At 37.9% G+C, this 15,144-nt stretch overlaps 1 protein-coding gene across 3 annotated transcripts in view; it reads left to right on the top strand.

Annotated features, from left to right (window-relative positions):
• CSPP1 (centrosome and spindle pole associated protein 1) overlaps positions 1-15,144 on the top strand; it is a 105,640-nt gene that overhangs the window by 23,886 nt on the left and 66,610 nt on the right. For all 3 annotated transcript variants that reach the window (XM_058668710.1, XM_058668709.1, XM_058668708.1), the window contains exons 4-8: positions 3,027-3,130; positions 3,747-3,770; positions 6,694-6,774; positions 8,192-8,290; positions 9,535-9,974. In XM_058668710.1, coding sequence (XP_058524693.1) covers positions 3,027-3,130; positions 3,747-3,770; positions 6,694-6,774; positions 8,192-8,290; positions 9,535-9,974 — 748 coding nt within the window. The remainder of the gene's footprint in view (positions 1-3,026; positions 3,131-3,746; positions 3,771-6,693; positions 6,775-8,191; positions 8,291-9,534; positions 9,975-15,144) is intronic.

A 15,144-nucleotide genomic window follows, 5' to 3' on the forward strand; every position in this document is an offset into this window, starting at 1 on the left:
GTTACCTCCTTTATATAATCAGCCTGCTAAAAATATACCCTCCATTTCCTTCTTCTTACTCCTTCCATTTCTTCAGGGCTTTGTGGGTTTTTTGCAGCATTTTCCCATAAATGTGTCTTGGGTACAAATTATGCTTTTTTTTTTTTTTTAAGATTTATTTATTTTATTACAAAGTCAGATACACAGAGAGGAGGAGAGACAGAGAGGAAGATCCTCTGTCCGATGTTTCAATCCCCAAGTGAGCCGCAACGGGCCGATGCGCGCCGATCCGAAGCCGGGAACCTGAAACCTCTTCCTGGTCTCCCACATGGGTGCAGGGTCCCAATGCATTGGGCCATCTTCGACTGCTTTCCCAGGCCACAAGCAGGGAGCTGGATGGGAAGTGGAGCTGCCGGGATTAGAACCGGCGCCCATATGGGATCCTGGTGTGTTCAAGGCGAGGACTTTAGCCGCTAGGCCACGCCGCCGGGCCCAGGTACAAATTATGTTACAAAATTGAGTAAAGCATGAGACTTTCCTTCATTGATTTTATGGTTGAGTTTCATGTTAGCCTCCATTCCGAATGTGAGAATCCAAACTGTTTTATTTTTAGGCTTAAATACTGTGTCTAACCTAAGATTTAGATTTCTTTGTGATGAAAAAGTTCCTTTCTGGGAGACATAAAATTGTAGGTTTATGCAGTACTTAAGGTCTTTGAAGGGAATTGGTGGCTTGTGTGAAGAGATGTCCCTGTGACTCCTCTATTATACCTTTTATCCTCAAGGAATTAAACAGTCCAGAAGTGTTTATGAAGGAATCCCACAATGCTCATTCATAGTGGAAGGTTGAATTTCATGTGTTGTGAAAACAAAACAAAAGAAAACAAAAAATCAACAGTAAATATCTCTTTATGTTCTTCTGCTTTGCCCTTTTCTGCTCTGAATTAGTTCAGTGATGTAATAAAGCAATAACATGACCATTCGTAAGTTTACATCATTTAGCTGTGTAAGAAAACACAAAAATGGTGATTTTTCCTGGTAATTTACAAATGGCAGTCAATTATTTCAGTTTGTAGCTGAATCTAAGGTAAATTTTCATTGTGTTCAGAAATAATTTTTTAAAGCTGTTCTCATACATTATGTGTGTTACATACTATATATTTAACATATGTATATTAGGACTAAAATATATATTAGGACTAAAAAATGGAGTTTCATTTGAAAGTAAGAGTTGGAGGGAGGAGGCGGGAAATGGGAGGTAGCGAGATCTTCCATCTGTTGTTAACTCCCCAGCTGGCTGCAAAGATCAGGGACTGACCAGGCAAGTCAGGAGTTCAGAGCTTTGTTCAGGTCTCCTATGTGGGTAACGGGCCCAGCCACTTGGGCCGGTCCTCGGGTGCTGCAGCTCATTAACAGGGAGTTGGGTTGAAACAAGCCCTGACATATAACTAGTATCTACATGGGATGCTGGCATCACAGTTGGTGGTTTTAACTACTATGTCACAAGAAGTCCCATATCTTTTTGTCATTTTATTGTTAAATATTTGAAAAGTATTAAACTTTATTGAGGTACAGTTTATATACCATAAAGTTTACTCAATTTTTTAAGCAATTTTTTTTTTCATCTGAAAGAGTGAAAGTGGTAATTTACTCTCCAAATGACCACAGTGCCTGGGACTGGATCAAGATGAAGCCAGGAGCCAGGATTTCCATTCTGGTCTCCCACAAGTGTAGTAGGGACCCAGGAATCTGGGTCAGAATTTGAGCAGTCAAAGCTTGAACTGGCACTGTAATATGTGATGCTGGTGTTAAAAGTGGTGGCTTAACCCATGTTTACCCATTTGCAGTGTGAAGTCAGGTGATATTTTTGTTTATTTCAAATTTTAGGGTCACTACTGTTGTCCTTGTGTAAGAAACACTATTCAAAATTGAAGTTTCTCTCTAAAAGTTAATATCCTTTTGTAGAGTTTCTCTGGAATGTTGACACGATTCTGGAGATGGGTAGTGGTGATGGTTACACAACATTGTTAATGTGTATGTAAAGCTTCTTAATTGTACACTCAAAATGGTTGAAATGCTAAATTTTATGTATGTTTTCGATATAAATTATATGGAAGCAGAATTGGTGGCTTATTTCTTAAATGTTTTGGAAATTTCATCTTAAACACACAAACCTAATATTTTTTTTCTCAGAAACATGTTTTATAGGGAAGATATTTTATATCATTACATTTTCTAAGATAAAACATTAAAATATTTTATGTATTTTTATAGAAGCTAAGGGAAAGTTAAGTGAAGGAGCAGTAGTGACTTTTTGTTTGCTTTAATTTTGCTGTCCTTAAAAAAGCAAGATGCTGTCTGACGAAGGCCCATGTAAATAGGAAACAACAGATATAATGTGCATGCTGGGATGTGTTACTCAGTGGGAAGTCACTGCCTGGGCCTCCTGGAGCCTACATGAAGTACAGGTTTGAACCACAGCTTTTCTGCTTGCTTTCCAGCTTCCTGGGATTGCATCCTGGGTAGGTTCCACAAAGATACTTTGAGTGCTCTGCCACTGTTGTCAGAGACCCAGATGGAGTTCAAGGCTAACGGACGGCTCTGAGGGGTTCCCAACCCAAAACATCACAGCCCTTTGGGGAGGCGTTCAGCAAATGGAAGATCCTTGTTTCTGTATCATTCTGTTTCAAATAAAAGAACTATTTAAAACAGAAAGTACCTTTCATAACCATAAAATTCCTCCAAAAATACTCACGTATATAAACATATATGTGGTAATGATATAAAGATACTTATGTACAGATGCATAGTAAGAGTTCCACAAAGATAAAGAAGAAAGACAGCAGTATTAGTTGTTCTGGACAGGAGAATGGAGAGGTGGGAATGATTACTTTCCCAATGTGTGTATGTCACTCACTGAAACATCTAAACATTAAGAAACTTGAAATCCTACTCTCACAATCAGTATAATTGTGTTTTTCTCCTACTGTGTTTTGTTTCTGGAGTTAGAACTTATTTGAACTGTGACTTAAGTTGTGTTCTTTCTAGGAATAGATTATGGATTAAGTTTACCACTTGGGGAAGAGTATGAACGGAAGAAACATAAACTAAAGGAAGAGTTGCGACAAGATTACAGGCGCTATCTTACTCAGGTAAGGAGTTCAATGAATGAGTTGGATCTTATGCTGCAGAATTTGTTATTTTGGTTTTTTTGAGAAGTGTTATGTGTTAGTTTTGAGTAGTAAAGTTAAGTGGCATGTGTGATGTTGATAACAGCATCATATGCTGAGCATTAGTGCCATTGAGTAGCACAGGCTCCTGACCTTTGGGGCTTGGGTTCTCATTATAATTGGCATAATAATTTCTGTTGATTCATGTTGCTGTGAATTTATCGTGATTTAAAGTAACCCAGTTATGATTTCCTATTCCTCCACTCTCTTCAGCCATGAATTATAAAGGCATATAGAGTTCTAGTTGCCAGTTATTTTCCTCTGAACTAAGCTTATCAGATTCATTTAATGAATTTATTTGACCACCTAAGTCTTTGCTTTGTAATTTGTTTTGTTTAGCAGAGCACTGCTGTCAACTTACAACTAAAGGTTGAGCTAACTTTTAAAATCATTTGCTTTTGCTTTATAAAGGCATTTTAAACAGGTGTTGTGTTCATAAGTCATCCTGAGATATTCTTTAGTTTTTTCCTGCTTGCATATGGAGAAAATGGACTTTGACTGAATACATTTTATCAATGATTTCTTTCCTTGACTTTAGGGTATTACACAAGCAAAAAGAAAGGTAGGGTTGCCTGTTCTACTTTTATTTTTAATGAAAATCTAACTGCTTGCAATCATTTGCATTTATGAGATTTAAACCAATTAGAAAAAATGTCTTCATTTGTGATTGAAACTTTTGAGTTGTACCATTTTGTATTGTTTTTAATAGGATGACAGTTGACACATGAAAATTTTCCGTTAATGCAATCATTGATTTTGGTTTCTGCTTTGTACTTGTTTATGTTGCTTTCGTATGCTCTATGAATATTCTGCATCCTTGCTTTTGGCATGCTAGTTTTTGTTTTATATTTTGCTAATCATAATGAAATTAATGCAGTAATATAACATTCAAGATATTTGAAGATGTGTGAAATGCATTTTGTTAGAATTTGGATTTTTTTGATATTTTTTGTACCAAGGTTGTGGATTGTATTTGTTAACTTATTGGCAAATAAATTTTTTTGCACTTCTACAAAACTGTTTTTTTAAAAAAATGTTGCATATTTCTTAACTGTTAAATTGGTGGTTTTTAAAGACTTCAGATGGAGATGGATTCGGCATAACTTCTGCTTCCAGGGAGCTTTGAATCTCATTTTATATAGTTCAGAAAGAGGCAAATGCAGCAAGAAGGATGTAATGATGAGGGAAGGCTTTCCTAGTTGGAGGTGTTATTTTGTAAGGCATTCTATGTAATAGGTAAAATCTGGATAATCTAGAGGAAGATCAGAAGGAAAAGGTGGGGAACACAGAATGAAGAAGGACTTGGAGGTTAGGATAAGCTCTTTGTATGAGACATTTAGCTCCCAGAACTAGACCAGAGTACGATTCTTTCTGAGATTAGTGAGATATAATTATGTAGAATGATGCCAGATTAGGCAGAAGTGGATTCTTAATTTGTGTGTGATAGGCAGTGATGAAGCCTTGAGTACAACTGTCTTGTGTTCTGTTCTGAATTTCTGGCCTTGTTCCTCATTGTGTTTGGCATTTTCCTCTGATACAGAATTTTCCTCTGATAACAGATATTTGCCACTTTGCATTACTTTAAAGGTGTAATGGTGGATGATCACAAACAGAAATTGTTTCTGTGAAAATTCATTGGATCAAGGAGCATAAATATTTAAAGGCATATAAAAGAACTAACTTGTGATGGATTATCAAGAAAAAAGCAAAGAGAAAAGAAAATGATATGGAATGTGGGGAGTTGTCTGCAGCTTCCTGGGTCCCTACATTATGTATTGTTTCTAAAATTCACTCCTGGATTTTTTGTGTCTTTTAGACTGTTGGATTACCAGGATACTTACATCTTGATTTTTTTTTTTTTTCAAAGAAGACTCTTGAGACAAACTATTCCCTATAGTTTTTTTTTAAAAGATTTATTTTTATTACAAAGTCAGATATACTGAGAGGAGGAGAGATAGAGAGGAAGTGGAGCTGCCGGGATTAGAACCAGCGGCCATATGGGATCAAGGCGAGGACCTTAGCCACTAGGCCACGCTGCCGAGCCCTCCCTGTAGTTTTTAAGACTAAAGAAAGAGGCTGATGCTCTGGTGTTGCAAGTTAAGCTGCAGTCTGCTCCACTTTGAAACCAGCTCCCTGGTAGTTCACCTGGAAATGCATAACATGGCCTAGGTCCTTGGGCACCTGCACCCATATGGGAGACCCAGAGGAGGCTTATGGCTCCTTATTCCTTGCTGTGACCAAGACTGGCCCTGACTGTTGTGACCATCTAGGGAGTGAACCAGTGGAAGGAAGATCTTTCTCTCTTTAACTCTGCCTTTCAAATAAGTAAATATTCAACAATTACGACAAAAAGGAATAAAGGTTTCCCAACAATGATATATTGTCAAAAGCACATGTTTCCAAAAATAGTTTTTCATTTGAATTAGTAAATGATTATCTCTAGGCCAGACCTCTGTATTGAACCTCAAAGTTTTCTGATGGCTTCTTGTCATGTATTCTTATTTATGAATCTAACTGATATCGCACATGTTAAAAATATTATATAAAATATCCACAGGAAACTGTTTTCCTAGCAGTTTCTACTGCTTTAATAAGCTTTAGAAGGGTAGGGACTTTATCTGTTTTCTTCACTAATGAGTCCCACATCTGTCATAGAGTTTGGATATATAATAGATTCTCCAATTTTACCAAAGAATAATTAAAATACAGCCTTTTGGGCCCAGCGCAGCAGTATAGTGGTAAAGTGCTCACCTTGCGTGCGCCAGGATCCCATATGGGTGCCAGTTCTAATTCCAGCAGTGCTAAATTATTGCTCCATGTTACACAATTGTTTAAGTCTTGGGGGGCAGTCGTAGAGCTTGTGCCCAAAGTCTTGGGCCATCATTCATTACTTTCCCAGGCATTGATGGGGAGCTGGATAAGAAGTGGAGCAACCAGGACACAAACCTGCACCAGTCTGGGATGTTGGCTTCTCAGGCAGCAGCTTTACCCACTGTGGCATGATACTGCCTCCAGGGAGGAAGTTTAAATGTATTTGATGAACAGAAAGAACAGGACAGCACTGAGAATAAAGAATACATGCCGAGAAGAATATAAATTGGGGATGTTTCTTTTTCACTATGTCTTTACTTGTCTTATGAGAGGTCTTTAAAAAAGTTAATATTTATTAAAAAAGTTTTGTGTGAATTTCAAATTTTTGAAACCTCTTTGAATTACACTTTCCATGGGGTTTTGGAAATATTGTTGATTATGAATTACAAATGAATATTAAGACTTGATTCTCCCTTTTACGGAGTCGTTAAGCAGAAGAAAATTCTCCTTTCTTTGATGGTTTTTGCTAAGGTCCCTGTCCTTTTGAAGTTTTGTCTTCATTATCTTTACTCTTCATAAAGTGAAAATTCAGGCTATAGATTGTAAAAACACATTTATGAAACATTTTTAAGGGCAATCAGATAATCTGTTTTTTAAAATGTGTATACATGCAGAAAAATTTTCTATCCACGGGTGAACCAGATCCAGCTACTCTGGGAGTTTCTCTTCCTATTGGTGAGAGGCTGTCTGCCAAGGTAGGTGGACAGGAGTACTTGTTTTGGGTAATGTTTTTCTGAGGCATCAAAATCGTGAAAGAACACAGTCTTGATTTAACAATGAACAAGATTACGTTGTTTTACCCGTAACTATTTCTTAAAAAAAAAAAAAAATCTGTGAAGTCTGTGTTGCTTAACAAAATTCCAACCATTACTTTGTAGCCACATAATATCCTTTTCTTTAATGTTTTGATTCTTTTGCTGTGTTTGGTTGCACATAGCTGAATAGTTCACAATTGAATTTTTTTTATATATATTTTTTTATTTTATTAATTACAATGTACCATGTGACATAGTCCCATAGGTACTTGGATTCTCCCCACCCCTCCCCAGACCTTCCCCCCATGGTGGATTCCTCCACCTTGTTGCATAACCACAGTTCAAGTTCAGTTGAGATTCCCCCATTGCAAGCGTATACCAAACATAGAGTCCAGCACAATTGCATTTTTTAGCACTGGTTTCTGAGCTGTAAAGTTTATGCTGTGTCATGAAGTTACCAGTGAACTGAGTGGATCTGAGGTCTTACGTAGAATGAGGGTGTGACTGTATGTTTTTGTCAGTTCTAATTTCCTTACTCATTAGAGGAAGAGCAGTAAAGTGCCATCCACTTCTTATAAAGATAAGAGACAGTTTGTGTGTTTCAAAAGACATACTTTTGTAGATTGTATTGTTTCAGTGACATTGAAGCTATTAGATTTAAGAATATTTCCTAATGTGTGTTTCAATGGACCATTTATGTTGCAGTATTTTATTAATCATATTTTTACATATGCAGTATTTATGATAATTTTTGATGTTTAAAAAGAATAGTGAAGATTGTTCTTTCACCTCAGAAGGGAAATGATAAGCATCAAGTGTTTGGGGGTGTTCATTAGAGATGAGGGATGTTCCTGAAAGCCAGAAGAAACACAGTCCAGTCATTTCTCTTGGGAAACATGAGTAACAGATCTGGCAAACCTGTAATGTTTATGAATTGGCGAGATTTAACTATGGATGCTTTTGCCAGAATGCACCTGGTTTGTTTAGGATTGCTGTTGGCAAACAGACCTGGATAGATGTACTGGGTGTGGCTCTTTGGAAAATGCTGTCTAAGTTCTGCAGCTACTGTGGTATGGAATGGAAATGTTTCCTACCCGAGCAGCTCACTCCTGTTAGACCCTTGATGTAGTAATGGACCAGTGCACGTAGATTTGTATACCCTCTCGTGGCAAAAAGACCCGGGAGATACGTTGGCATTGTCAAAGCTTTCCTGCTTCTCCCATTCCTGACAACGACTTCTTTGTTAGTGATGGCTTGATTCTGGGTAAAAAGCTCTGACTTGTGTGATTTTGACTTTAGGTTAAGGTACTTTTTACTGTAGTTGATTTTAACATTGCCTTTTGATTTCTACTTTAAGGAAAGATTGAAACTTGAGCGCAACAGAGAATACAATCAGTTTCTCAGGGTTAAGGAAGAATCCAGTGAGAAGTCCAGGCACATTGAAAAGAGTACTGAGGCAAGTAAATATGTAGGATGAATATATATATTTTTTACTTACATGAACATTTTTGTGTTTTAGATGTATTACTTTGTTATATAAATATTTGGAAAATGAACTTTTAAAAAAAAAAATTTTTTTGTTATTTGGAAGGCAGATTTACATAGAGGAGGAGAGAAAGAGAGAAAGGTCTCCCACCCACTGGTTGCAGTGACCGAGCTGATCCTGTTTGAAGCCAGGACCTTCTTCCTGCCTCCCATGTGAGTGCAGGGACACAAGGACTTGGGCCGTGCTCTTCCTGCTTTCCCATTAGAGGTGGAGCAGCCAGGACATGAACCATTGCCCAAATGGGATATTGGTGTTTGTAGGTGGAGGATTAGCCTGTTGAGCCACCAAGACAGCCAAAAAATTAAACCTTAATTAGCAAAACACAAGAATTTTAATACGTTATTTTTGAAAAGAACTTACCCTGCTTTTAAAAAACATATCCTTGGGACTGGGGCTGTGGCATAGTGGTCTTATTCACTGCTTATTACACCAGCATTCCATAAGGGCACGATTGTAGTCCCAGCTGGTCTACTTCTGTTCCACCTCCCTTCTTATGTCGGGGAGGGTGGTGGAGGATGTCTCAGGTCCTTGGGCCCCTGCCCACCCAAGCGCGAGAACTGAAAGAAGCTCCTGGCTCCTGGCAGGTCGGCTCAACCGTGGCTGTTGCTGTCATCTTGGGGAGTGAACCAGTGGGGGGAAGACGTCTCTGTCTCACCTTCTCTCTAACTCTGCATTTCAAACCAGCAAGCCAAGAAAAATGTATCCTTACTGGGGTGATAGGGTGTTGGATAATTGTTTTGTTAAGTGTTTATTTTTTAATGTTTTTTTTTAAAAATGTTGACTATTTCTAGTAACATTTCTTTCTGAAACTTAAGGATAGACGGTATTTCTGGGACCAAAATATTTACCGCCTCTCAATTCTTTTTGTTGAGAAGAATTTAATTTGTAATATTTTGAAGAAATTCTTAGTTGTCAAAATGTACCTAGAACCTCTTGGGTAGGAATTTGAGTTTAGCTTATTCTTTTATAGCCAGGTGTTATTGCTATCTGTGTATATAGTTAGTAAGTTTTTTGCAAGATAAAATTTGCTTTGTTTTTCTTTTAAAGAAAGTTACTACAAGTAATTGTAAACAGTGATAAACTAAGCACAATTTGAGGATTTAGCTACCTTTTAAGAGATAGTGTCTAAGATTTTCTTTTTTCTCTTTAAATAGCCCAACAGTGAAGGGATTAAAAAAGCTTTTAGTCAAGTTAAGCCTGATACACCTTCACAGCTACACACATCTTACGAAAATTCAGAGGGTCCCGCAACAGATGTTTTAATTCCTTCAGAGGCATATGAACAACTTCTAAACCAAAGACGACTGGAAGAGGACAGATATCGGCAACTAGATGATGAAATTGAATTAAGGAATAGAAGAAATATAAAAAAAACACGTGAAGAAGTGGGCATCCGTAACACAGAGCACCCAAGTTTGTCTAAGAAGGCTGACGTTCCAGTCAGAAGTCTTCGCAGGTTTAATGACAATCACTTATTTGATAGACACTATTATAGACCACACCAAGATCCGGAAGTAAGTGAAGAAATGGATGAGAGGTTTAGATTTGAGAGTGATTTTGATAGAAGACTTTTGAGAGTGTATCCAGATGACAGGTATTTATAACTTCATTTCTGTTTTCTTTGTATAATATGACTGTTACTTTTATGATTATATTGGGAGAAACGATTTCATTTGATTCACTAAATTTGATGACTTTTAAAATGCTATGAATTTTCTGATGCATCATTTTTTAAGTTGCCACTGAGGGAAAAACTAAAATACTTGAAGGTACTGTGTTGTGGAAGTGGAACTGAAAGGTTGTACTGTTCATGTCAAAGTAAGTGGTAAGTGAACACAGCCACAGAAGGGAACGACTCTCGTGTCTCAATGTTGGCACCGAGTGAAGGCAGTAAAAACGTCTCACTGAGAATGAAGCAGCAGCTAGTGCTTACGAAGGTTCACAGTCGGAGTTTTTACTGCTTGCTAACAGGTTTCAGAAAACCCCGGAGAGAAGACATTATAAAGTTAACTGATTCATTGTGTCCCTAGGTAGGTGAAAGACGGCAGTTTCAGATGTTAAAATATGGGAAAAAAGGGCTTCTTCAAATAGATTAAATGATTTATTTTATTATTCAAATATGCTCAAATACCTTTATCAACATATTGCTTTTTTAATTTAACCTTTAGACATAAATTCTTGACAAAATAATTGTAAAATATTGTGAGAAGTACAAAATTAATTTTCTTTCATTTTTCTAAATTTCTCTAATTTTTCTCTCTTTAAAATCGGTGTGTGATAAATTGTAGTATCTGTATTTATTTGAGAGAGAGATTGGCTTAATCTGTTGACATAATCCCTAAGTGCCTGCAGATGCTTCTGGAAGTAGAAACCCAAGCCAGGTCTCCCCTGTGGGTGTCAGGGACCCAGCTACTTGAGCAGTCATGTACTGCCTCGCAGAGTGCTTTAGTACGAAGCTGGAATTGGGAATGAAGTGGGGACTGAAACCCAGGAACTCAGAGATTCAATACAGGCATCCCAAGCAGCATTCTAGCTACTACTGCAAGTGTCTGCCCCTCTTTTTATAATTGTGATCTTAGCTCCTGTTTAATTACTCTATAAACCTCCTCATATGCTAGAGTGTATTTATGTGTTTGAAGATTTATTTTATTTATTTGGAAATTAGCATTAGAGGAAGAGACCTAAAGATCTTCCATCTGCTCATTTACTCCCTAAATGCCTACAGCGGCTGGGGCTGGGCTACGTTGAAGCCAGGAGCCTGCGACATCTTCTGGGGCTCCATGTGGGTGGCAGGGCTCCAAGCAGTTGAGCTATCATTAGCTTCTTCCATGGTGCACTGACAGGAAGCTGGGCTGGAAACAAAGCAGCCAAGACTCTATCTACTTGGCGCTTGATTTGGGATCCGGGTGCAGGTAGTAGCTTAACCCTCTGCACTACAACTCCAGGCCCCACAGTGTATTAATGCAATATTTTGTCCACTTTGAAAGGGGAAAGTTAAAATTTCCCTAGGAAATGATTTTACTTTCCCAAACTCATATCATGAACCACCGGCAGTGTTCTTAAATACTTGAGGTGATTAGCTATGAGACTGCTGCATTCTCTCTGTGTATATGTGTTTGTATTTATACATATATATCAAGGTGAGAAAATTGCGAATGTTCAAGAGCTTTCTAAAGTTGAGTGATAATAATTCTTAGGTATTTGGAAATTGACCAGATCTTTTAAACATAGTCAACCTGTTCTTTATTACTCATTAACCTAATTTTAGAAGTTAATGGTTAATACAGCTTATTATGTTTTAATCGAAGTTAATGAGTAAAACTTTCTTGACATGAAAAATGGCTGTTTTCTAGTTTTTGTGATCTATTTATCACTCATTGCACTTAAATGTTGCATTTGGTAGTTTGTAATTAGTAATCATTTAATATTCTAATGTATCGCTATATACAAAATTAGAACATATATTAGCCACATAGATCAAGTACTTTCTTAATGTAGGATGCATTCTAGAGTAATTTTTAAATATTAATTTTATTGGAATGTCAGATTTACAGAGAGAAGGAGAGACAAAAGTCTTCCCATTTGTTGATTCACTCGACAAATGGCTGAAGCTGAGCTGATCCAAAGCCAGGAGCCAGGAGCTTCTTCTGGGTCTCCTACACAGGTGCAGGGCCCTGAGTTTTTGGGCCATCCTCTACTGCTTTCCTAGGCCACAAGCAGGGAGCTGAATGGGAAGTGGTCTAGCCAGGATACGAACTGATGCCCATATGGGATTCTGGAGTATGCAAGGCGGGGACTTTAGCCACTAGGCTGCTGTGCCGGGCCCTCTAGAATACTTTCTAACAGTTATGCATGTTTAATGTTGAAGAGACATATGAAGGGAAATGACCTATTAGAACATTAAGTTGATTAGTTTGACATTGATTTTTTTTTTTTTTTTTTTGGTTTTAGCAGCTTCATTTGTTTCATTTGTTTTTATAAGCACCATTTTAACACTTAATTGTCCCACCTTAAAAGATGGGAGTTGACGGTAGAAGATAAGGTTAAGGCAAATATAAAAATTAGGAAAGAAATGAAAAATGAAAAGCTAGGAAGCCAGGAATTGAATCACTGCCCATATAGGTTGCTGAGATTAAAGGTAGTTGCTTAACCCCTCTGTGCCATAGTGTTGGGCTCTTTTGTCACTTTCGGTAGTGATCCTTTCCTGAATAGGTCAGTTCATTCACAAGAGAGGAATTCTGGATATGAAACAGTGTGAAATATCATTATTATAAATTAGGTGGTTTCTTTTTTTCTCTTAAAGACTTATTTATTTGAAAGGCGGAGTTACAGAAAGAGAGATGTTGAAAAAGAGGAGGGGTCTTCCATCTGCTGATACACTCCTTCAAGAGCTGCAGTGGCCATGGCTGGGCCAGGTCAGTAAGGAGCTATGAGTTTCAGGTCTCCCACACAGGTGGCAGGGACACAAGCACTTGGACGTTCTCTGCTGCTTTCTCAGGCATGTTAGCAGATAGCTGGATTATAAATGGAGCAGCTGGGATGCGAACTAGCACCCAAATAGGATGCTGACACTACATGTTGCCGCTTAGCCTTCTGCATCTTATTGCTGGCTCCGGTGATTTCTTTTAAGTAAGGACTAATAGATGGTTAACGTATTTTTATAATGTGGTGTTATTGATAATATAGACTTTGTAAATTATTTCTGAGATAGTTTGCTTCTGTGACTCACTTAAGGAGAGGTTATTCATTTATCATTCAAAAATTGTGCATTTAAATTACCTGGGAATATCTGCTTTTAAACAATTGCCTTTTTTTTTTCTTTTGAAGAGTAATGTGCTTGTTGTGTAAACTTGACCTCTAGTGTCTCTCCATTAAGGTTTTTACCTGGAGGATGTCACTGTGGCATAGCTGGTAACCGCTGTGGGGCTGGCATCTTTTATGGGCACTGGTTCAACTCCTGGCTGTTCCACTTCTGATCTGGCACCCAAGTACTCCCTGCACTCATGCGGGAGACCTTGAAAGAAGCTCCTCCCACTGCCCTAGGTCTAGGCATTGTGACTATTTTGGGGGAGTGAATTAGCAGATAGAAAAGCTCTTTCTGTTTCTGTCTTTGTAAATCTACCTTTCAGATAAATACAGTTTTTAATATATCCACATATAAATGTATAAACATGTAAATTTTACATACACAATTTTAAGTATATATATATCTAATCAGTTGGGGCTCTTGATCAATGTGTTCAAGGAACTAAGCAGGGAAAACATTTTTACATGTTGTGTAACCTTTTTCTATAATAAGTACTAACATTACTTAAACATTTATTCCTTTAGTCATACATGATTTGCATGTCAAGGAAGCAAATTCTCTTTCACATAAAACTGAGTATGTTGAAGTGTGGTGAGTGTACATACATATTCAAACCATGGAATGTTTAGACTGCTCTGGATCACAGGAATAGGCTTAAGCTGAGATCGACTCTAAAACCACAGTTAGAGAAGGGACTTCCCAGGTATGAACTGGACCGCAACTGAACTCCTGGGATTTGATTACAATTGGGTTGTTCTTAGATGTTCAGTGAGCACATTTCTTCTGGGTAGTATTTTCTGTCAGTTTCCCTTAACATTGAAGGGAGTGAAGAGAGAAGTAGCAATAATTAAACTGTTGCATTCTGCAGTGCCTTTCTTCAGGGAAGGCTCATTTGCCCCAGTAGAGGTTTCTAAAACACATTGTGTTTACTGCTTTCCTAGGCTGGAAGCAGGAAGCTAGATGGGAAGAGGATCAGCAGGGACAGGAGCTGGTGCCCATTTAGGATCCTTGCGAAGTTGAGGACTAGCAATTGAACCATAATGCTGGACTCAGGTCTTGCATTTACCAATGCAAAAAAATATATTTTTTTCTTATACCATTTATTTTGAAAAAAATTTTATTTTGATGTTTACATAGGGGAGAATAATAGCACGACCATGTGGACCACTGATTAGGGTGGGAAGGTTGAGGGATAGGGGTAAGTGGATGAGGCAGTTGCTTCCACTTTTCTTTTTTCCTTCCGTTGTCTGGGGGAGGAGAGGGAGGCAGGGAGAGGAATGGTCCCAGCAGCCTGTTGGCTTCAGTACCTGGGGGTGAGGTACTGCTAGGATCCTGAATGTCCAGCTTGTTCCAAAGGCAGGGCTTAAGTGGTTTTGATAGTTCTGAGATGCTGTTGATTTTGTTACTCAAAGGTTGAGGAAATCCTTCCAAGGTCCATTGGCTGGTGTATTCCACCTTAGAGTCTCCATTTGCCGAGATACTCGCTTGTCAAAGCTTGGCCAGGAGGGTTGTCCAATTTGTCCTGCACTCCATCCTCTGCCATGGTACTAGAGGCCCTCTGCAGGATTAGCCAGTTGAGCCGTTGTGCTTGGCCCGTAGGTCTTGAATTTACTAATGCAAAAAAGAAAATACTTTTGAAAAAATACCTATGAAATCTGAACTTGTAAACAGTAATTCTCATTTCATGGAGGTAAACCTAATCATGTCAGTCATTTCATCAGACTAAAGATGATGCCTTCCTGTTTCTAAAAAATGTTTTGGTGTGATGCATATCTCTGGTTTTCTGTAACTTTTTGAACATCTTGTTAGTCATGATTCTGTTGTAATTATCAGTTATAGGAGACCTTTATAACTTTTTTTTTCCTCAGTAGAAGATGTACCGTAGAATATATTTCATATTGGCTTTTCATAGGAAACCTGTAGTTTTACTGTAGATTTTAGACCTTCATATTATACA

The sequence above is a fragment of the Ochotona princeps genome, chromosome 9 (assembly GCF_030435755.1).
Source record: "Ochotona princeps isolate mOchPri1 chromosome 9, mOchPri1.hap1, whole genome shotgun sequence".
NCBI lineage: Eukaryota > Metazoa > Chordata > Mammalia > Lagomorpha > Ochotonidae > Ochotona > Ochotona princeps.